The sequence below is a fragment of the Columba livia genome, chromosome 2, assembly GCF_036013475.1.
Source record: "Columba livia isolate bColLiv1 breed racing homer chromosome 2, bColLiv1.pat.W.v2, whole genome shotgun sequence".
NCBI classification, from domain to species: domain Eukaryota; kingdom Metazoa; phylum Chordata; class Aves; order Columbiformes; family Columbidae; genus Columba; species Columba livia.
In genome coordinates this window covers 67,475,394-67,497,499 of record NC_088603.1, presented here as the reverse complement: position 1 = coordinate 67,497,499, position 22,106 = coordinate 67,475,394, and the positions used below count along the sequence as shown (strand labels likewise).

The window sequence follows — 22,106 nt, the reverse complement described above, 5'->3', positions numbered from 1 at the left end:
GTTTTTGTTTGTTAGACTGTGTGTGGGATATTTTTTCCCCTTTCTTTCTAATTAGTTTAATATACAAGCTGTATTTCTGGATGCACCTTGATTACTTCCAAAATTTCTGAAGCAATGCCTTCCTTTCCTGGATTTTTTATTTTAAATATGCTCAACTAGCACACTTCAAACATTTTGATTTAGTTTAACTCTTCAACGGTTATAGTTACAAATGACTTCAAAATGCTGTAGCTCTGCTCAAAGCAAAAACAATTTCATACCCTTCATTGAGTTTGTGAGACTTGACCAGTGTAAATCTTTTGGATGATGGAAAATTTGGGAAGTCCAGGTTGTCCTTGCCCCAATGTAGAATTAGGCAATTCTTGCTGAAACACATTTTCCAACTGCTTTGCAGATTCACATTGATCAGATTTAGACTTGATTGGCTTAGATGCCTTTGTGGCATTATATTTCTGTCAGAAACACATGTGAGGGACATATACTGTATTTTTAACTGGATTTTGATACATGCTGTGGATAAATAGCCTGCTTGTTTCTGCTTCTCTTACCCAGTCTCAAGGGCACTCCCAGGCCTGAACATGCTTCCAGAAGTAGCACTAGACTCAGGGTAACCCATGGTGGCCATTGTGCCTTCAGATATTCCCAGAGTATATTATATTTCAGCTCATTCTCCTCAGATTCTTGTCTACTTTACAGATGATGTAGGATGGGATGATGTATAAATAGTAAACAGAGCCAATTTTTCTTTTGCTAGCTGAGGAAAATTTGACCTGAAGACTGAGGTCTGGTGAGGATCAGGCCCTCTAACTCTCAAGGAGACATTGAAATTAACAATAGAGGGAGTTTATCTTGGTGTACTGATTTGACTGAAAATGAGTTAATTTTCTTTATGCAGTTAGAAAACTTTCTTTTTCGTAGCTGGCACAGTCATTATTTGGACTTAGTTTGAGAACAAGAGATAACATCCCAGGACAGAACTAACGTTTTTAATTGCTCTGGTCTGAGAGCAAAGGATGTTCTGAGCTTTGCCCACAGGTGTGAGGCATTGAGGAAGGAGGGCATGGACAGGGCAGAGCTTGACTGACATCCATACTGATCAGTAAGAGTATTCCATCCCATTAGCGTCGTGCTTCGTATTTAAGGAGAGTTGTGATCTTCCGGTCTCTCTCCCTCTGGGTCGTTCTTGCTCTTGCTCTCTCTTGGGCATTTTCTCTCTCGTGCGTTCTTTCTTCGCTCTTTTTGTATGAGCTGGAGGAGGTCAATTCAGGACATTTAGTTTGGCCTTTTGCCATTTTGCAGAGGTCTTTGAGCCTTTCTGCCTTTTTTCCTTTTTTTCTTCATTCGCAACTGGCTGTATGGGACCACATGCTGCTTTCTGGGACTTTCTGCTTGGTGCAGACAGAGTTTATGAGGAATTATCTTGAGTATCATTTATTTCTATTTTATATATATTTACTAGTAGCATATTAGTATTTTGTTATTAAACTGTGTTTATCTCAATCCAAGTTTTTCCCTTCCCTTTTGATTTTCTCTCCTATTGGGGGGTAGGGAGGGGATGGGTCAAGTGAGCAGCTATCAGGGTTATATTGCTAGCTCGGATTAAACCATGATACTTAGGAAAGGAATCACACCAAAGTGGTTCCTTACAGAGTGTAGTCTCTGTATTATTGTTATATATAGTCTCAGCCCATGAGGATTCTGTCCTTCACTTGAAATACTCCATCTAGTAGCATTAAAACTCTTTCACTGACAGTTCACAATGGGTAAAAAAAAATACAACATTTTACTGCTAAATAACATGTTAAAAGCAGAGCAATTAATATCGGTCTCCCTGAAGTTTAAGTCCTTGATAAGCTTTAGTTAAACAAATCCCACTAGTAGAGCACTCCAGCAATTCTGAGAGCAGCAATGTCGCGCTTTATGGATCTATGACAGTCCCAGATTATTCACAGTGGTTACAAGGATACCCCTAGACTGATACTTAAAGCTGCTCTTGTTTAAGAGGATTCCTGTATTCCTTAATGGCAGAGAATAAAAGCTGTGCATATCATTTGACACAAATTAATTCAACTCCTTTATTATGTTTTTTAAATATGTGCAATTTTATTTTGTGTGCCGGTGTCTCTAATGATGGGTGGGCATGCAGTAACTGTTCTCTGTAGTTTTGTAGTTTATTTTCCATGCAGCAGCCACACAACTGTGAAGTCCTGCTAGGCAGAAGTAGAGTTGCTTTGATGCTGCTTCATTTTCAGTAGAAGCACTCAAATTAAAAAAAAAAAAAAAATCACATTCTAACAGATAATTTTCTTCTGCATTTTCTTAAGACCATAGCAGTCATAGATTGTAATTTGCTTATAGTTAGTATAAAAACCTAACAAGAAGTTTTTCTTTCTCATCATTTGAGGGAACTTTCATTGCCAAAGAAAAATACTTGTGAAAGGTAGCGGAAAATAAGGCTATTTGGTGCAGGGTAGTAATAACAAGTGCTTAAAAAATATGCAGTTAAAAAGAAATTTGGTACACTTCTAAAATTATTTCCATTGTGTATAAATCAGGCCAAACTGACTTTTTCATGCAAATATTTTATAAGAGAATAACACATGTTACGAAGTACATGTCCCTTCATTGACACCTGTCTGTTAGGATCAATCAGTTCCCACAATTGCCATTGAAGACGTGCAATGTAGCTTTACCACATGTCAACAAGCTCTATTAATATGACATTTTTCATAACATCTTTGTAATTCTAGTAATATATAATTATGTCAAATGATTAGGGAATATGTGACAACTACTGCCATAATGCCAAAGTAAAAATAAATTTGATCCTAGCAGTAGCTATTTTTAGATGTGTGCTTTTAGGTGAACTAAGTTAAATACTAAAATTACAGTTTAGCATCTCCAGGTTAAAGTTTGTTTCCTCAGACTCCTCTCTTTCCTTTTCCAGCTGTTAGCAGTACTTGCAACATCAGACAGACTAGATTTTGGTTGCCAGTTTTTCAAAAAGCATATGCTGGTGGAAGACCAGGTCTGGAAAAGTCGTTTTTAAGTGGAAATCTGTATTAGACTTGGATTAGTTTTACATATAGTTTTTGAACATTCTGTGACTGAAGTAACTACCACTGTTCTTTACTGATTTCCTTTCTGCATGGGGTAACGTGCAAATTCTGAGCAGCAGTTAAGGCAGAAAACCTTGTAACCAAGTATATGCAAATGATATGTAAACTTCAGTATCAGTACTGCCCTGTATAATCCTCCACCCTTTTTATCTTCTGTTTGTACTTACCTAGTGAGATAAAATAGACAATATAGTAAAAATCTATAGAGACAGTCATAACCTAGAAAATATCTGAAACAGAATGAACCTAGTCAAACACACTTAAGTATTAGAGGAATTACTTTTAATGACAACAGAAAAAGAAAGAAGTACAGTTTCATTTGTAGTCTATTCTGGGACTATTTTCAGCTCCATTAGGACAAAACCTAATGCAGCACTTACTTTCTATTTAAATTTTAATTTGAAGGTTAATTGGAACTTATTAAAATACTTTGAAATTATTCCCCTGTGTGAAGAGGAATTTCTTACTGAATGATGTCATCAAGTTTAATTTTCTGTAATTTTGTCCGGCCTGGTCCCTCCCAAATTAGAGAACACAGAAAAATATGTCCAAAGAAAAAGAATTCTATCATAGTTTGAGGATCTTACATTTTGTATATGTCACTTAAAAGTTACTGCTGTACTGAAAGATCTTATTTAAAAAGAAAAAGTTATTTGCTATATTTCTCGACTTATTACTTGCATTCAAGCATACAGTAGCAAGCAAAACAATGAGGTAAACTTTGGTGATGTTATCTTCATGTATTCTAAAACCTAATACAAAATCATATTGGCTTTCAAAAATACCTAGTTTAAAGACAAATGCTAGACATATCTGTAGGTCATATAGTTAAACATTTATGCCTATATTGAGAAATACTGCGAATCTTCTTATTTATTTATCACTTCGTATCTTTTCAAGTCGTATTCTGGAATCAATGTCCTACAGTCTGTTTAGTTACCAGAAAAGCTTCTAAAGGTCACAAGCACTAAAGCTGAGAAACAGAACTCCACCGTATTTGAGAAAGCTGCCAAAACCCACCCCTGCTACCAAAGAGGATAATGTCTAACCTTTCCCCAAAATAATGGTAAGGTTATGAGTTCTGTTGTGAAATATGTTCTTGTTGGAGTAGATAATTTCTTGGGTTTAGCGTCACAAAGGAAAACCCATTGGCAGTGAGAAAACAGTAGAAGAAAAAACAGTAAAGCAGCCCAAGTAAGCACGTTGTGAAACAACTGAAAATCATTTTAACAGGAATAAATTGTGTTTAAGTAGTGTATTTCTAAAATTAAATGCTACTATTTTAGAAACAAATTTCAAGCCATCTCATTTTATTTATCGATTTAGAGTAACTAATAGCCTCTTTAAATCCAGACAGCTATTAAGAGATCAGGTCCTTTGTCCTTTATTAGTTTTACTCTTAAAACCAGCTACAAAGCAACCCACAGCTGTATGTCACATTAAGCAGTCATTCAGCATATTCCTATATAAATAGCTCATGAATTATATATGAGGGAAAAATCCTTCTTAAGAAATATTGGAAGAGATTTTGCTTGTGTCTACAAGCCTAAATAATAAAACTTCTTTTTCGACATCGTAATCGATTTTAAGATTCATATCGATGCTGTAGTAGCCTCTAGCTAGAAAGAAAGTTGTTGAGGATAGTGAGGTTTCTATAAGGCATTCGCTGTTTATTCAAGCCATTTTCCACTGCTACTGGACACATAATGTAAGTTATTGGAATAACAAAAAGGTATTGCAAATGATGCTGTTAAGAGGAAATGAAGTCTGGTGATATTGAATACACACATGCAAAGCATGTAGAAAGCACCCTAAAAGCCAGTGTCACAATACTGAATAAAGAGAACGTTGTGTTAAATGAATTTATTCCTGCTTATTTACTGGGTGGGATGGCACATTAATATTACAAGACTTTTCATACTCAATGGTCAGAGACCCATGAACTCTGCTTCAAATATTAAAATCTACAATTTTCTGTATTTTTGTTGTACTGTTGTAGAGGATTGAGAGAGATCAGGCAATGGCTCTAAATATTGTAACAAAAACTTCTGATAAAAATACTTGTATTTGATATTAGTCTCTTGTGAAGCAGTCAATAATACACTAATTTTTGCTGTATAAGTTGTAGGGTTTCTCTTTCATGCATATTTATTTGAGAAATAACCTCACTATCTACCCCATCGGAAACTATGTTTTTGTGAAAAGAGTTGAGGCACTTTTTTCACAGTGGTTTATACAACTGACCATAAGCCGAGCACGGATCAGTACACCACATTCTGTAACTCTTGTGCAAAATCTCACATTGATTAGGGTTGACAGGGAAATGCCCATTGTTAAAACCCATCCAATGTGTGCAGAAATGTGGCATGAAACAGACTGAACATGTGATAGCTGCTGGCACTTTGAACATAGTCTATTCAAACGTCAGATTAGTAAAGCAGTTTGGGTATTATTTTTTTTCTTGTTTTTACATTGTGCTTAGCACAAGATGGAAAAATCTAGAGCGATGGTCATTTCCTGCTGAGTCAGAAGGCAGCAAAGCTGCTGGAATGGGAGACAGTGGTTCACAGGAGATGGTCGCTTTCTGGTCTGTGCTGGAGAAGACACTGCAGTTTGTTTGGAAAAGCAGAAGTGATCAAAGAGCTTCTATGACATTTGTGAAGGAAAGTATTTCGATATGTTTTAAAAACTCTTCTTTCAAAGCACAGTTTATCTCTTTAGCTGCTTTGCTGTTGGTTTGGTTTTGGTTTGTTTGGTTGGGGTTTTTTTGAGTGAATTGCTAACATTTGAGAATATGTGGTTGCTAGCAGAGGTAGCACTTTGGAGTGTTTAGTGCATAATATTGAAAGAGGCTTAACAGATATGTAAAGATAACTCTGGATTATTTTACAGAAATAATTTTAGTAAATGGGGTTTACCCAATATATTTTTCTAAACAGAAATCCTAACACATGGGTATTTCCATCCAAACCAGAGAAGTTGGACTGTTTCCTATCTTTCAGAGAAAACAGACTGAAAAGTCTCCCAGTTGTATTCCTGCCTCACTAATTTTATTTCCCTTTTTTCCACCAGTTTTTGCCTGTGTGGAGAATAGGCATTTCTTGTGTTTCCTGCAAGTGAACATTTGTGAGGAGTTCTTTTTCTTGGAAAGTAAGTTTCTTTGTGGTTATTTATTTCTCCCTTCTATTTATTTTATCCCTTCTATTAGTCCCTAAATACACTTGGCTTGCACTTAGAAAAAAAAACCTTTGAAAATATTGTATGTTGGGTAGCTCCATGGATGATCTCTTACACAAGCTAATTACTGACCTCATGTGTTTGTTTTAGGTTACGTGAAATAACGAAAAATTCTCTTCACAGATAAAAAATGTGAGGGATGAATAATAAAGGGTTGGTTTGATAAACTGGGCAAGGTTTATCTTTTATTAGGGAGAAGCACAAATTTCCCACTCACTTTGCCCTGTCAGCATGACTGAGCTCCAATACCGAAAGAGTTTCATCTACAACTAATTGCCTCTGGCCTCTCATAAGAACACTCTGTCTGCGCAGTGTTCGACAGATGAGCGTAGAGAGGGGCCATCCCACGTTGCACAACCCGCTGACCTTTCTCTCTACCATGGTCGGTAGGAAACTGATCAATGGACAGTGGCCTGTTCGGACTGTTGTAGTCCACTGTGCTCTGTCTGGCCATGCCCGTGGTCACACACGAGAGCTTGCTGTTGTTTGTTCAGTCTGGTTTTGTGGGTGGCATCCTCTTGCTCTCAAGGGAGGGTGTTCCCCCTGTTTCTTGGAGTACCCTTCACCAGTCAGCTGGAGCACTGTGGGGACTGCTGGCGACCTTCTGCCATCCAAAATATGCCTCTCTGTCTTCAGCTTCTCCCCTTTTCTAGTAAAAGAGTCAGGTGGAAGAGACTGGAAGGTACCAGACAGGTGGCACCGGGAAGGGAAAGAGAGGGAGTTAGAGTTCCAGCAGCAGCAGGAATGTGAACAAGAATGATGGGTTCACTCCTGCAGTGCTTAGACAGAACTCTTACAAAAAAGACAAGTGTTTATCAAAGTCTAACAGATGTGCTTGCTCTTGGCTAAACTGCAATGGATGCTGTTATCATGTTACCTGCCTAGTAGTTTATATTTTGTTTGGAAAGCTGCTGTGCGCTACATAATAGCCACAGAAATGAAAAGTTCTGCGATTGGATTGCATTGATCCCATCAGATAAGTTCTATGGAAGACAGAATAGCAGAAGGTGTCCAGGCTTTCTTGTAAAAAGGAATTTATATATTAAGTGAAATAATAAGTATCCAGGAGAGATGTTTAGCTACATAAGCAACTGTAAGGCTGTTTTCTTATTCAGTTATGGACAAAGCTTATCAAACAGACCATATAAAGTCAGTTCAGGATACTGAAGCACAGATTCATAGACTAATGCAGGTTGGAAGGAACCTTCAACAAGAGTCCAGTCCCCTTTGCTCAAAGCGGGACCAAATTCCAAGGTAGAGTGGCCTGACTAGGGTTGTATCCAGTCAAGTTTTCAGGATCTGTGAATCTGGAGATTTCAATTCCACCTCTCGGCACTTGTTGCAGTGTTTGAATGCCTTGTGATTTTTTCCCCTAATACCTAATTGAAATTTCCCTAGTTGCAACTTGTTTCTGTTGGTATCAAACAAATGAGAGACCTCTATCTAAAAAGAGGTGGATAGTGGAAAACTGGATGTAAAGGAGTAGATTGAAGTAATGAAAAATAGTAGAATTGATAAAAATATATTCAGTGTTTTAAAAATAGACATGGGTCCTCACTTTGATCTCAAGTCAAGAACAATTTTGTACTTGAAGTGAAAGAGGTTAGGCCCATCATAAGATTTGCACTCAGAAATTTTTACTTGAAGCCCTTTGAATGTCAAGGTCAGAAAGAACGTGCAGATTGCATCCCAATATTTTTAGAAGTCCAAACATTATTGGAGCATATAACAAGGACATACCTTCTCATGACATCATGAAAAAGTGGCTTAAAGAACAGGACGAAATGCGGACATGCAGACACAATCCCCTTTTTTCTGCATAGTATTGTAGCTTCTCCTGCTTTTAAGAAGTACGTGAACTGCCACCTTTTTGGTGGGGGACCAGGATTCAGAGGGGTAGCAGTTAATCGATTCCCTATTTTAATTCCTTATTCAGCTTGCTTCCAGTAAACACCCACCTGGGAGATAAGCTCCAGACAAGCTAGAAAATCTTTGACATGGAGTAGAAGTTTTTTGAAGGAGTAGCTGGCCATATTTCTTAAGAAATGTCTAATTTTCTCAAGAAATAGGGGTAATTTGAAGTCAAATTTCTTCAAAATCCTCTGTTTTCTTCTATTTTTTTATAGATTTCTGATCAGAGGACTTTTTACTATATGTGGTATATATAGCAGAGCAGCATTAATTAAGCTCAAAAAGGTGTCAGTTCTCAGCAGAGAAAAAGCAGAAAAGTGGGTATTGAGAAAGCTAAAAAAATTCCATAAGAAATCAGAAAAAAAAAAAAAAAAGACAGAGGAAGCATCTAAAACCATCACAGAGCTGAGAAGGTAAAAAATGTGTGAATATCATTAATAGGAATTAGTGATTAAAATTTAATTTTCAGAGGAAAAGATGTACAAATGAAGAATAGTGGTAAGCAGTCATCACACTAGAATACATAAGGAGAAATTCAACATCTAAACTTAGCCAAAAAAAAAAACAAAACAACCCCAAAACCAACAGTCAGTGATGTTTTCTTACTGACGGATATGTTTTGAAGAGAGTCTGTGAAGAGAGAAAGACGATTAACGTAGATCTTTCTTGTACAGGACAATAAGAAAAAAAAAAGTTTGAAAATAATTTGTAGAATAGTCCATGACAAACTACAGTAAGAGGATCATTGTGTTCTGGAAATGAAGCTAATGGTCCCAGATACTCCTTGTATTGCTGCTAAATTTGGCCACTTAAAGGGAATAGCATCAGGTGTATGCTTTCAGTTTGAACACTGACTCAAGTAGAAGTGATCCATGTCTTAATAGAATTGTTTGGGAAGTGGTCTGTTTTTTGTGAAAACCTGGAAATATTCATTAGAAAGATTAACACTAAAATACAAAAATTTTCTAGTTGGGAGTTTTCAGAGAAATGACACAATTTTCCATGAGAAGCAGACACATTTTTCTGGAAGATTTTTGGTTAATCAAAAATCTAGTTTTATGTCATAGGACAACATTTGTTAGCCTTAGCTGTGAAGCATGAATGTGTTAGTAATCCCAGTCACCTCAGGTACAGAAGATGAGTGATACTCAAGATATAAAAGTTCAAAACCATCGCTTGTTTTGTTTGGCTTCTTAACTTTTCAGGGGTGCTTTGCCTTCCTGTAGGCTGGCATTTCATTTTTTTAGAGTCATTTTGTGTTTTCTTCATCCTTCGGAAAGTTAGCATCTCATGACATTTATACACGTCTAAAAGTCATCTAGAAGATGATATTTGGAATTAAATAACAAGAGTCGTACAAACTAATAAGGAAGCACACTGAGCAACGAAGGATAAAAGATAGGTTATAAAATCTGTAAAAGGTACTTTTTGTCTCTTATAAAATGTTTAGCTTGCACACTCTGAAAATTATGGATCAACCTTCTCGAGTTTGCTTTGCCTAATAGAACACACCGCAAATACACAGTACAAATAATAAAAACAATGGTAAAGCAGATATGAAAACTTAAAGTACTAAAGAAATAAGTTGGAAGAGGCAGAAAATTGTTAAGGAAATTGAATGGGTGGGGGAGCTGTCTGTTATAAATTTGTACAGAAATACATTTTTTTTCTTCATTACGTTGTCATCTTTTCTTCATTATTGCATTGTTTGAAGTGTAACATCCTTGTTTTAAAATCCGGGAGGTGAGCTTTAAAAATTATGATACTAAGAGAAGCTACGTTGTGCAGAAAGTTGAGAGAGAATGGAACATAGTTGAAGCACAGCAGGAACAAGGGGCCCATGAAAGAGACTTTAGTGTATCTGATGGCTGGCAGGTGAAATATATTGACAGAAGGAGCACATTGCTTAAAAGAGAGCACGTTTTGCCTTGTTCTCAAAAAAGGGACAAAGATCTGAATGCTAGGAGAAGGGAAACATTTACAAAAACTAATAGTCAAGAAACAGGCTTATTGAAACAGGCCGTTTTTTTAATGTATATTCCATGTGCCTGCCACTTATTGATCATGCAGGAGGTAGCTGGACACGTGCTGACCCCTATCATTTGACCATAGCAAGATCCTTGCTACTCTAGCAGTGGGGGATGAGTTTGAAAGCCTGCAAAATTCAGCGCCACCCCTATCTTTGTGAGCAAGCATATGCCTGAATTTGGGAAAAGTTTATATCCTTTGGCAGATAGAGCTGGTTTGTAAATGCCGGTAGTTATTGCTCCCCTGAGTACCTAGTCCTGATTAATGTTCATTTGTAATATGTAGACTATTTCCTGAAGTCATGAAAATTCATGGTTACAAAATATGACAAAACGTGTTTTTAAGGGAGGCTGATGGGTCTGGTGGTAAAAGCGCTGCACAGCAGGGGAGTGCAGCAGTGCAGGTGTGCCACAGGCCTCTCCCAGCTGAGGTGTGAAACAGCTGTCACCACCATGAAACACCTGAAAGCCAGTGCATCTGGAAAATGCCCTGGAGAGCCAAGTTACCCTTCACCCTTTCATCCACACATTAAAGGAGGCTTTTGCTGCAAGCTAAAGAACCCTTGTTTTCGGTATCTGTGAAATGAGAAATCAGAGAAATGAGCTGTTCCACAAGCAGCAAAATTAATGAAACCTGATGTTTTCCCTGTTTGACCTAAGGACCCACAGATCTCCTTACAATACAATACCCACTCCACCCCCAAAAACTCTATTTCCCCAGAGCATCACCAGCTGCCTCCTGTGTTGCCCTCTTCTCTAGCTGAGCAGCAGGCAGCATTCTGCCTGTTGGCAGCAGAGGCTGGATGTGTGCTGGCTGACCATTGCCCTCCAGGATAAATGGCAGTTATTATAAATACCCCTCCCTCTCCTCTACCCAACTGCCAGTGTTCACTACCTTTTAAGAAACTCAATTATCTGCAGTACTACTGCCCCTCTGCTGATTTGTTTGGAACTGGACAGCAGGTTCAAAAGTTACTTAGAAAGACAAAACGCTCTGGAGATCAAGTCTCATTTCCTTAGGAAACCAGGATTTAAACAAATGGTCACAGATCTGTGATTAGAGTGCAGCTTCTGCTGAGAACTACATGGGCTGAGCCAGTCAAAGGCACAAGCCTAAAACAAATGTGTGCAGCATGATACAGCAGTCATGCTGATAAAACTTAGTATAGGCCCTATGCACTACAGAAAATAAGAACCTCAGAGGTATTTTTAGTAAAGGAAGATAAGCTTGTAAAAAGTGAAACTTGCAATTTTTACCTGCTAAAGCTTTTTCTTTTCTTCTGCAGAAATTCCAAGTCATCTTTTTCAGATGGGTGCCTGGCTCAGAGTAAAGGACACACAGTGCACGATCCCTAGCAGAAGCTGAAAATGGATGATGGTTACTGATGCTTTTCGACCACATCATCTCCTCTTTTCCTGTTTTAGATGAGTGATACGGTAACCAGGAAATAGTTCTAAAATAAGCCTGAGTGACCTCTTAGTCCGCTGCCTCCTCTTTCCACAAGTCTGAAACATACCAGAAGAAATGACCAGTCAACTGCCAGAGGAGTCTGTGGAGACCCAAAGCTCAGATGAGCTTGAGTGCAAGATCTGTTACAACCGCTATAACCTGCGACAGAGAAAACCAAAAGTGCTGGAGTGTTGTCACAGAGTATGTGCCAAATGCCTTTGCAAAATCATAGACTTTGGTGATTCCCCACAAGGAGTCATCGTATGCCCATTTTGCAGGTTCGAAACATGCCTGCCAGACGATGAGGTTAGTAGTCTTCCTGATGACAACAACATCCTTCTGAATTTAGCTTGTGGGGGAAAGGGAAAGAAGTGCCTACCAGACAACCCAACAGAACTGCTGCTGACTCCCAAAAGGTTGGCGTCTCTGGTCAGCCCTTCTCACACGTCTTCTAATTGCCTGGTTATAACAATCATGGAAGTACAAAGAGAAAGTCCCCAGACTCTGAACTCAACCCCTGTGGTGGAATTTTACAGGCCTACAAGTTTTGACTCTGTTGCAACTGTGTCCCACAACTGGACAGTGTGGAACTGCACATCTTTGCTCTTCCAGACCTCAATTCGGGTGCTAGTGTGGTTGCTAGGGCTGCTGTACTTCAGTTCCTTGCCTTTAGGGATTTATTTACTAGTATCTAAGAAAGTCACCCTTGGGGTTGTCTTTGTAAGCCTTGTTCCTTCGAGCCTTGTTATTCTCATGGTTTATGGCTTTTGCCAGTGTGTTTGCCATGAAGTTCTAGACTGCATGTCATCTTGATAACAAATACAGTAAAATAAGATGTATTGCCACATGTGTAGCATAGTTGATTTGTCCTGTCTTTGTATTCTTATTTATTATTATTGCTGTCCATTCCACTAAATGGAAGCAGTGGCCCTAGATATATGGCCCTTTTATTTTTATTTGGCTTCATTTTTTTTCCTCCTTTTCTAAGCTAAATAACAGAAATAAAATTTATGTGCTGATTTTTAAAGGCCGGGTTGCAGAAAGAGGTAAAGCAAAATTGCCAAACTTGGTGCCAGCTGCTGCCATTATTCATATGAGTAGCCCTTTGCTTTCTATTGGCTTGATCATGTGAGTCAAGGCTGCAGACCCACCCGAGAATAAATGAGTATAACAGGCACGTGTTAGGTCAAAGTATAGCATCTCTTCATCCACAGCATCTCATGTTTTGGAATATCTGTTTTTTATCATTTATAGCAAATGAAATCACCTTGCTGGTTAATATTGCAAGAATACAAGCTACCATTGCTTTTTCCAGTTCTTGTTATAGCAAAAATATTTGCGGGAGGTCAGTGGGCACAGCTTTTTTGCATTCTGTGACATGGGGGATCATTTTTTTTCCCCATGCTAAAAACATGTCTCCAAAACACTTTCCCTAAGCAGAAGCCCACTTGTAATATAGTTGCAACTCCCTCTGAGATATTCCTGCTAATGAATACTCCCAGGGACCCAGCCACACTTTTGCTCTTCTGTAGATGCACATATTCCAGTGTGCATGCACCTGGGGCTTCCCTTCAAGGGTTCAGAGCTCTGCAGACTTCCTTAGCTATGTTCTTTTATGCTTGCACTCCCTCCCAGCATCTCCACCACCACACCATGTTTCCAACCCATTGGTCCTCCTATCAAATTTCCTCACCAACTTTATGCACATCTACTCTATGGTGGCTACACTGCAGAATTTGGCTTATGTGACTTTAGCTATCAAGATGGATTTTTATTCCCGACTATTAGGAATCAGACCTTCAATGACTAATACAAATTTCAGAAAAATCCCAAAATGGTTGACTGTTGGGTTTGGTTTTTTGTTGTTGGTTTGTTTTCTGAGTTCACAGAATGAGTTCTGTTCGGAGGTACTAGGACTTTGAGGTTTCTGTTTAATGCCTAGTCCTTCAAAATGTTTAATATCTTGAATTCTCTCTGTCACCATTGTGAGTTGATGGCACTCTAGATGTGGCAATTGTGTCTTGATTAGTTGAGTTCGGAGGAATTACTGATGATTTACCTTTCTACAAATAGAATCAGGCCCTGTAAGGCTTGCTTGTATGTTGCATGGTTTAGGCTACTTTTTGACCTGGAAGAGCACAAAAATAAGAAATATTTAATGTTTCTGTGTGTGACTAGGTCTAGTTAATGCCACAGCTGCAAATTCGTTTTCCTGCGCACAGCAGAGTAAAAACTGAGAAGGAGCAGTTGAGCAGTGCAGCTGTAGTTTTTGGATCAGGCACAAGATTTAGTAATTTAAAGGCAGTGTAAGAGGGAGAGGGGTTCGTTGCATGAAGACTGAATGTGTGGCCTAACAATAAATTCTCAGAGCAAACTGACTCTGACAAGAATGAAAAATGCCAATGGGAAAAGCAGAGTGTTGTGGTTGTGACTGTCAACAGGATTTGAAGTCAAGTTGTCCAGTTTTTGTAGATGGCATGGATGGTAACTACAGTTTCTTTCCTATTGCAAATATAGGGAAAAATGTGGAAATGTAAAGGTTCTGCTTTTCTTGACACTCGTTTTATAATCATGCCTATATATGTGTGTGTATGTACATATAGACACATATTTAAGAAGAAAACTTAGAGCTAAATTATAGTTTTCAAGTGTATGGAGTTATGGAGCTATGGACTGAATGATAAAGGCAATGTTTCAGACTTTCCTGTAATGACTTGACAACAATTATAACTAAAATATTTTCAGAATTCCTGGAAATCACTATTCCTAAGTAATTGTTTCTACTCTTTGAGGTAAAGCACATATAGTTAGAAGAGGTATCATCTCCAGTTCTGGTATATTGCAAGACTTGACTCATCTATGAACTCATATTTTTCAAGTATCCAACAACAGTCATGTGAAAAAGCAAAAGAAATAGAAACCTATGTGATTTTATAGTGCTTCATAACTTTGTGAAAAGATTTATTTGTAGTGTTAGGGATTTATATGTTTTAGGATTTGTTGAATTTGTCTGAATATAATGTCTCTAATAAAGGGCTGCCTAATAGAGGAAGTAGGTTTTGCAAATGTGTGACATATATGTGTTACCTCTGTACAACATGTCTACAGTGCTACCTGTTGTCTTTTCCGTTTGATTTTTAGTTGATTTTAGCTGATTTTATTTTAGCTCCAGCACCAGCTATTTTGTACTCTGTTTTAAAACAGAGCCTAATCTCAGCAGGATTACAGTGGTATGAGTTACACATCACAGCACAAATAAATACACCAGTTATTATACTTGACTACTTTTAAGACTGCCACCCCGTTAAATTTATGCTGTTATTTTAGACTGTGCTGCAATACTTACCCACTCAAAAGTGAGAACATGCAGAAACATATTGATTGTATAGCTATTCTGCTGCTCAGCCAGAGCATATTATTACAGCTTTGGTCTCATAAAATTTCTGTATGACTTACAGTATGGCCAGTGAGAATTGCCAGGAGGTCTAAATCTCAATTATTTGTGGAGAAGCTATTTGCCGTGTGACTGAGGCTACAAGAACTTCAGATATTACTCTTTCATTATTTTTATTCTCCACCAGCCTTAAGACTTAGAACTGAAAATTCTCATGTCCTGTGCAGTGGAATAACCGCTGAAGTCAGTGCAAATGGGGCCAGAATCAAGCCCTGCATACCTACCTGTCTGCATTTCCTTCCCTTTCTGTGACTTTTTTCTCTTCTTGGAAAGTAGTGTGGTTGTAAAATACTGCCTGCAGGCCAAGATAATTCCCTTTCAGAGGGATTTTATTCCTGCTTTGCCCGCACATGTAACTCAACCGGGTACAAACTGTTACAGATTCATTACTATAGGATTAATGTAGTCCAAGATTTTTGTGGGTTTTTTTGTTTTGGTTTGGTTTGGTTTTTTACTTCCTGCTTATCCTATGGACAAGGAGTGTATTCTTACTGGCTGCTTATTCATAGTGTGATACAGAGGCATCCCCGGAGGGCTGGGGCAGGGTGACGCAGTAGAAGTTGCTGGGAATAACATAGGAAAAATGTGCCTAGCTGGACCGTCCTCCGAGCAGGACCCCGTGAGGGACTAAGCTATCCTGCAAGTGTGACCTGAGTCCAGAGCCGAAAGGTCAATTAGCAGAGAGTGTGTTATGTTGGAAAGTAGGGCCTGTGGGTTCATAAACAGGGAACAGAGTCTGGGCATGGGCTGTGCTGAGAAGCTGTGCAAAGCAGAGAGGGGTCTATGCCTGGGTCGAAGGGGCTGTGTTTTAAGTAGGGAGTTTGGGGTAGGGCTGCAAAACAGAGTTTAATGTTTTTCATACTGACCCTTCTGAGCTTTAAAATTAATTTGGTAATTAAAAGTAATTTGCTACTGCTACTACAGTTGAGTATTTTTACTTTCCAAATGGCAAGGTATTGAACTTCAAAGAGATCCTTAGATTCAGGAATACTCCCTCTATTATGTTACTTGTTTAAAGCTACAATCTTTCAAACAGGATTGATCAAAATAAGGGCTGATGTCTTTGGTTTAGCTGCATTGTGAGATTTGCCCTACTATATTAATTACATGCCTGCAAAACTGTATATGCTAATATAAAACACAATAGCTGAAGTCTTGTCCTGATAACACTACTGGGAAACTTCAGGGTTGCCAGCATTTTACGACATGTCAAATAATAGAAGCTCTTCCCAATGGACTTTATTCCCTGAAGATACAGATGAGTCCAACAGCACACAGCTAAATAGAGCAGTACAGGAAAACACAGTTTTCCAGGTACATGGCTACACATCACTTCAACCAGAGGAAGAAGAAGTGAGGAGGTTCACAGGAAGGTGGATGATGTTGTGTTTGAGGGAGTTCCTTGTTCTTAGGGTACATAACCATTGTTTTTCCTAATTCTAAGCATTTCTGGGGTTAGATTCAACTCTTTTTTTCGCCATTACTTTTCTGCCCCCTCTGCTGGGACAAGTCTATATGGAATTGGGTAAAGAGTATTTTGAAATTAAACAAGTATGTGGGTAAAGAGTATTTTGAAATTAAACAACTTGTTCTATTATACTAAATTTGCAGCTCAGACAAGCAAAGCAAGATTAATACTGAAAAGATGGCAAATTGCAGCCAGGATGTGAGAGTGAATGAGGTGGAGAGTGGACATGGCAGCAGGTTGTTGTAACTTTTGATGTCAAAGCAAGGAAAACACATGGCTACCTCCTGCCTTGTCTTGGCTGGTTCAAAACTAGTAAGAAGCTGTCCCTCTCGCCTATGGACCGCTATGACTTGCCACACTCCCCGGTGTTACCTCAGTGACAGTTCACTTCAGCCGTGCCTTTTGATTTCTTGGGCAGCAGTTGTACATCATGGTTTCCTCTTCCTGTGTGGATGATGGGTGTGGTGAAAGGTCCACAGTGTTCTGCTCTTAAACAGGCTCCTTTTAACTATCGCAAGGCTTCTCAGTTTGGGTGGGTTTTTTCCCCTCTGGATTTCTTCACATTTCTACAAAAACAAGACAGTGTGATTTCTTTTAAATGGAGCAGTGCCTTCAAGGAGGAAAAAAAAAAAAAAAAGGTGAGAATTTCAAAATAATTCTAAGATCTTCAAAGGGATGGAAAGAGACTGTTCTGAGAGTCTACTTTTACTTTCATAGTAGCAGATTAGATGTTATCCTTTTAGTGACATCAGTAAATATTTAGTGCTGGAGGTTTCTCAGGGAGTTTATAAGTCTGCCAGGCCTTAGGCACAAATCCCATACTCCCATTGCTCTTCCGTAAAGCACCATTCTGTCTTTTTCTTCAGCTCCCCTTGTCAAAAGGTGAACCGTTACAAAGAGTTCTGGCACAGAGAATAAATCTCCAGTCTGAGGATGGCAAATCATCTTTTTAGAGATGTGTGTGGCGGTAGCAAAGCTTTCAGTGCTAGACCTTAAACAAAGAGAAGTCATCTTGCAGTCTGAATTGCTAGCGTGAATTTCATTTTAAATCAGGTTTCATTGTATTGGGCAACACTATAACTAAAAATCCTTTTATTGTATTTCTGCCTCTTTCTTGTGTCACACAAATGTAGTTTGCATTTTAAAAATGTAATAAATCATAGAAAGCAGAGATGGGTAGAAAAAAAAAAAGCCTAATAAGTTGTTTTATCCATTTCCTCTGCCCCTGTAGAGATGAATGCTTTGTCTAGCCTGGTTTTAAATATCTCAAGAGATGAGACCCTGACCTCTTCCCATGAGGGACTTTTCAGTCATTTAATAGGCATCTTTGTTAGGAAATGTTTTCTTCATACTCATCCCTTTTTTTTTTTTTCTTTTGCACCATGTAATCCTTTTATTCTGTGCCCACTGTTTTAACTTTTATGAAATCTGGGAAATGTATCATTTATCCATTTCATACTTTAGCTGAATAATTCATAATCCTTGTTGTTCAAGTAATGCAAGAGATAAGCAACCAGTTGCTGAACAGCTAATACTTCACTGAGATGGTATGTCGTGTACCAGTAGACATATTTCCTGGCGAGTCCTGGCTGTCATGTCTTTTCTACATTAGGGAGTGAAAAGCGTCAAGTGAAACTGAAGAAATACATCTTCCCAAGCGCGTATGTGGCAATACTACTGAAATTTCACGAGGTGCTGAGGCAAACAGCCTACGTCTTTAGATAGAGCCTTTCTTTCTAAAAGTGGATGATTTTAATAAAAGTATGCTTTTAAAAAGTGATTAAACATCCTCTTCAGAGGCAAACCTCTTTGCTTGTTGGGAGACAAGGCTGGATTGATTGCCGCTCGCTGCAGTGCTGTTTTTGCTGACAGCTTATCTCAGAAGAAAAAAATGAATCGAGTGTTAAGGAGAAGAGTTTGAAAAAATGCTTTTGCAACTGTGTCATTGGAATCAGATCTGCGTATGAAAAAGTGATTCATATCTTGACAACAGAAACAGTGCATTGCCAATTTAATTACAACATATTAGATAATCTTTTATCTATCTCAAATGACAAGAAGGAGCAGTGTGACTAAGGAAACCCTGGGTGGACAGATGGAGTTCATATCATTTCACATTTAAAAGATGCTTAGTTAAAAAAGTGGTACTGTGCTTTTTAAGAGAATGCTGAGCCTGGGTCAGGTGGCTGGTCTCCTGGTTCAAGAAGGGTCTCTTTAACAGTGAGTAGTGGTGGATGCATGTAAAAATACATATGAACAGCCCACGCAAACCTCCTCATTTACAGCAATCAGCAGTTTGGAGATCTCTTGAGATGGGGGTTTGATTCTTGTTCGTGGATTTCTGTGAATTGCTTTAAATGTTGTTTTGAACCCATTTATAGTCTTAACATCCATAAAGTACCACAGCAGCAAGTTCCATAATTGAATTACATCCTTTGTAGAAAAGATTTGCTTTGTCTTGAAAACTCCTAAGATATTAGCTACATGTCCCTTACTATTTCTGATAGGAAAAACAGTTCTGACGTGTGATTGCAAATTGTTTCCTCCGCACCTCTCAGAACTTCATCTTTCTCTACCAATTTAATGTTATTTTTTTCTCTCTGTACTTCTCTCTGGCTGTCTTTTTTCCAAGCTGTAGTTCCTTGTCAATTTGACCTCTTCTTAGCAGCCTTTCCGTGCTTGACACCATCCATTGCACATGCCTAAACTTTTTCTACTGCTACTTCTTTTTGGCTTTGAGGTGGGACAAAGCACTCAGAAATAGGTTCTAATTAGTGTCATTTGTTAATATGTTGCGTGACCATGTAAGACATCTGTACTCACATAGCCATTGAAATCACTTTGTCTTTGATATAATTCCTGACAGGGCATCTGAGGTGTTACACCTGACTGTTGTTAGTTTGTATATCATGCATTATACGGAGGGCAAAATCATGTGCGTTGATAAACTTGCTAGTGTTTATCCCATGCATTCTAGTCTGTCTGTTTAAAAAGCCCAGTTCACATGGATACAGGAAACAGTAGATTCCAGGAGAATATTTAGTTTAGTCTTGCTGTAGACTGTATAATAACTGTTTAAGAGCTCTATTAAACACATGGCCTGACATCGCTGGACTGAGCAGCTACTCCTCAGCTACTCTTACAGCAAAATGCCTTCTCTCCCTGCCACAGTGCTGCACCTACCTCACCCACTTGCTGCAGCCATCCCAAACTACAGCCTAGAGCTTTTCATTGTAAGAATACTTTTTTTAAAGAAAAAAAAATCTTTTATTTAATCTTTTATTTCCTCAAGGCTTGTGGCCTTTTTCATGTTCTCCTTTGTTCACTCCAAGAAGGGGAGGTGCTGGCAGATAAAAATAATAATAATAATCATGCTGTTTAGAGGGTAAGTCCTTTACATTTAGTTCTTCATGTTGCCAGTTAAGGCAAAATTTAGGGTCTCTGACTTAAGCTCCCAGGGGTATAATCAAGGGGCTCAGCACCTTGCTGTCCTGGGCTCTGGGGAAGGCTCCTCACAGCCTCTGGAGGATTTTTTTCATACTGATGCTCTTTACATCAATGTTCCATCTTTTTTCTTACTTTTATTTGGAAGAACAAAGTGACTGTAAAAAACCACTATTATTCTATTAAGACCAGATAGGGCTTATTTTCTCTCAGCAAATAATAAAATTCTGAGGACAAAACTCAGGAATTTTGTGGCGCTTCCAGAGTCAGCTGCAAATCTCTGACTTTTTTGTTGGTTTTGGTAATGAAACATGCTAAATAAAACCATGTCAGTGAGGCTGTATATACCATGCAGGTAGTTAATGAAACTTCCCAAGTAAGTTCTGAAAGGGACAGGAGGGAAGAGGTTTAATCACACAATAGGATGTGAGTGAAGAGGATAAACAACTGGATGTAACTTGACAAGAGATTCTAGACATAATGCACAAAGACAGGTAGAATGTGAAAAATATGTGTGCAAGCTCCAGTGAATTATGGACACATTGCATGGTGTAATTCTTGATCCAATGAACTAAAAAAAACTAGAGATTTAAGCATAAATTGCTTTTATATGGTTTGTCTCTGAAAATCCACAGGGTTTGAACTCCAGATCAGCTTGAGGCTTGCCAAATGTGATGTGAGTTTTATGAGAGGAATTTGACTGCTGTAACTCTGCCTTCTATAATTGTCTTTTTTAGTTTTTTTTTTAGTTTTATAAAGACAAGTCATAGGGTGGGGACTTCTATTTGTTTTTTTTTTATTTCAGGAGTGGAATGATTAAATACAATGTCATCATGAAGATACGGAAACTATAACATGGTAGCAAATGGCAAAAGCATAACTATTCCTACCCGAAATAAGGAAGTACTGATGTAAAAGCAATTGTTTCACTCAATAAAATTTAATTTTTCAGTAAAGTTTCGTCATGATAAGCGTATTTCTTAGTGTCTGGATTTGGAGGTCTTTCAGATTTCATTCCTGTTATTCATTGGATCAGCTTAAAAAGTAGACTGAAGGTGAGTATGTCATAGTGTTTCACAGTATTTTAACCAAATAGGCCAAAATATTTCTGTTTACTGCATGAGAATGTAAAGCAGTTTGTGTAAATGAAGACTGCAAAGGAAATAAACAAAAGCTAGGCACATTTCTAGATGATCGCTAAATCACGTATTTTTAAGACAAAGCAACAGTGTGTTAGGGAGCATCTCTAAAACCTGAGACCACCAATGTCTGCCTCCCCAGGAGGTTGAAAGCTGCAGGTTGTCTCTCGTATTATTATGTGGCAGTAGAGCCTGGTCGCAGGGGACACGGGTGTCATCTGCCCACACGTGTGGATGGGGACATGCAGCTGCCCAGCACACACACGCTCCCCTGGCATGAATTGTTCCTTCTTTTGGCAGGACCATAAGGGGTGAGTGTGTTGACGAGGCACAGGTGGACCGTATAGGAGCACAACTCACAGGGGTGTGATATGTAATCTTGTAGTAGTGGGTAGAATAGGAAGAATTATTCACTGCACAGTGGTGTAATTTGTATTTTGAATGGATTAGGCTTTGGTATAGTAACAGTTAGATATAAAAATCATGCAGTGGCTTCTTTTTTTTAAAATTGCAAAACCTCACCTGCCACGCTTTGCTTCCTTTTTCTCTATTGAATCAAGGGATGGCCAAGAACTGGTAAGCGTTGTGATTTCCATGTCTCATCAGCCTTTAAGCTCATAGCTATTTGAACCCTGAGTTGCAGGCTAAACCTACACCTAGCCAAGTGTAAACCATCCTTGGAGAAAGGTGGAGGTGCACTATCTTTCCCTTTTTCTAGTGTGAAAATAAAAGCTTAAATTAAAACTTAGGCATTTATGTTTCCCACAGGAAATTTAAACGTGAATTTTAGCTTCAGCTTCCTCTTTGCCACGCCAGAATTTCAGATATTTCTCCTGTTTTTTCCCTACACAGCCTGA

The 22,106-nt window shown here is 38.5% G+C and overlaps 1 protein-coding gene and 1 long non-coding RNA gene across 10 annotated transcripts in view; one reads left to right on the top strand and one right to left on the bottom strand.

Moving 5' to 3' along the window:
* RNF182 (ring finger protein 182) overlaps positions 1 to 21,066 on the top strand; it is a 36,553-nt gene extending 15,487 nt beyond the window's left edge. For 4 of the 9 annotated variants that reach the window (XM_065052349.1, XM_065052343.1, XM_065052346.1 and 1 more), the window contains 2 exons: positions 6,192 to 6,269; positions 11,581 to 21,066. In XM_065052349.1, the coding sequence (XP_064908421.1) occupies positions 11,820 to 12,557 (738 nt within the window). In that variant the 5' untranslated portion in view covers positions 6,192 to 6,269; positions 11,581 to 11,819 and the 3' untranslated portion in view covers positions 12,558 to 21,066. Of the gene's footprint in view, positions 1 to 5,601; positions 6,270 to 11,580 lie in introns of all 9 variants that reach the window. The other 5 variants (XM_065052342.1, XM_065052341.1, XM_065052340.1 and 2 more) reach the window with 2 other exon arrangements.
* The window catches only part of LOC135578525 (uncharacterized), a 34,509-nt gene continuing 23,798 nt past the window's right edge, over positions 11,396 to 22,106 (bottom strand). The window contains exons 3-4 of the long non-coding RNA XR_010470242.1: positions 17,039 to 17,232; positions 11,396 to 11,656 (exon numbers count right to left, since the gene is read on the bottom strand). This is a non-coding gene — a long non-coding RNA (uncharacterized LOC135578525). The remainder of the gene's footprint in view (positions 11,657 to 17,038; positions 17,233 to 22,106) is intronic.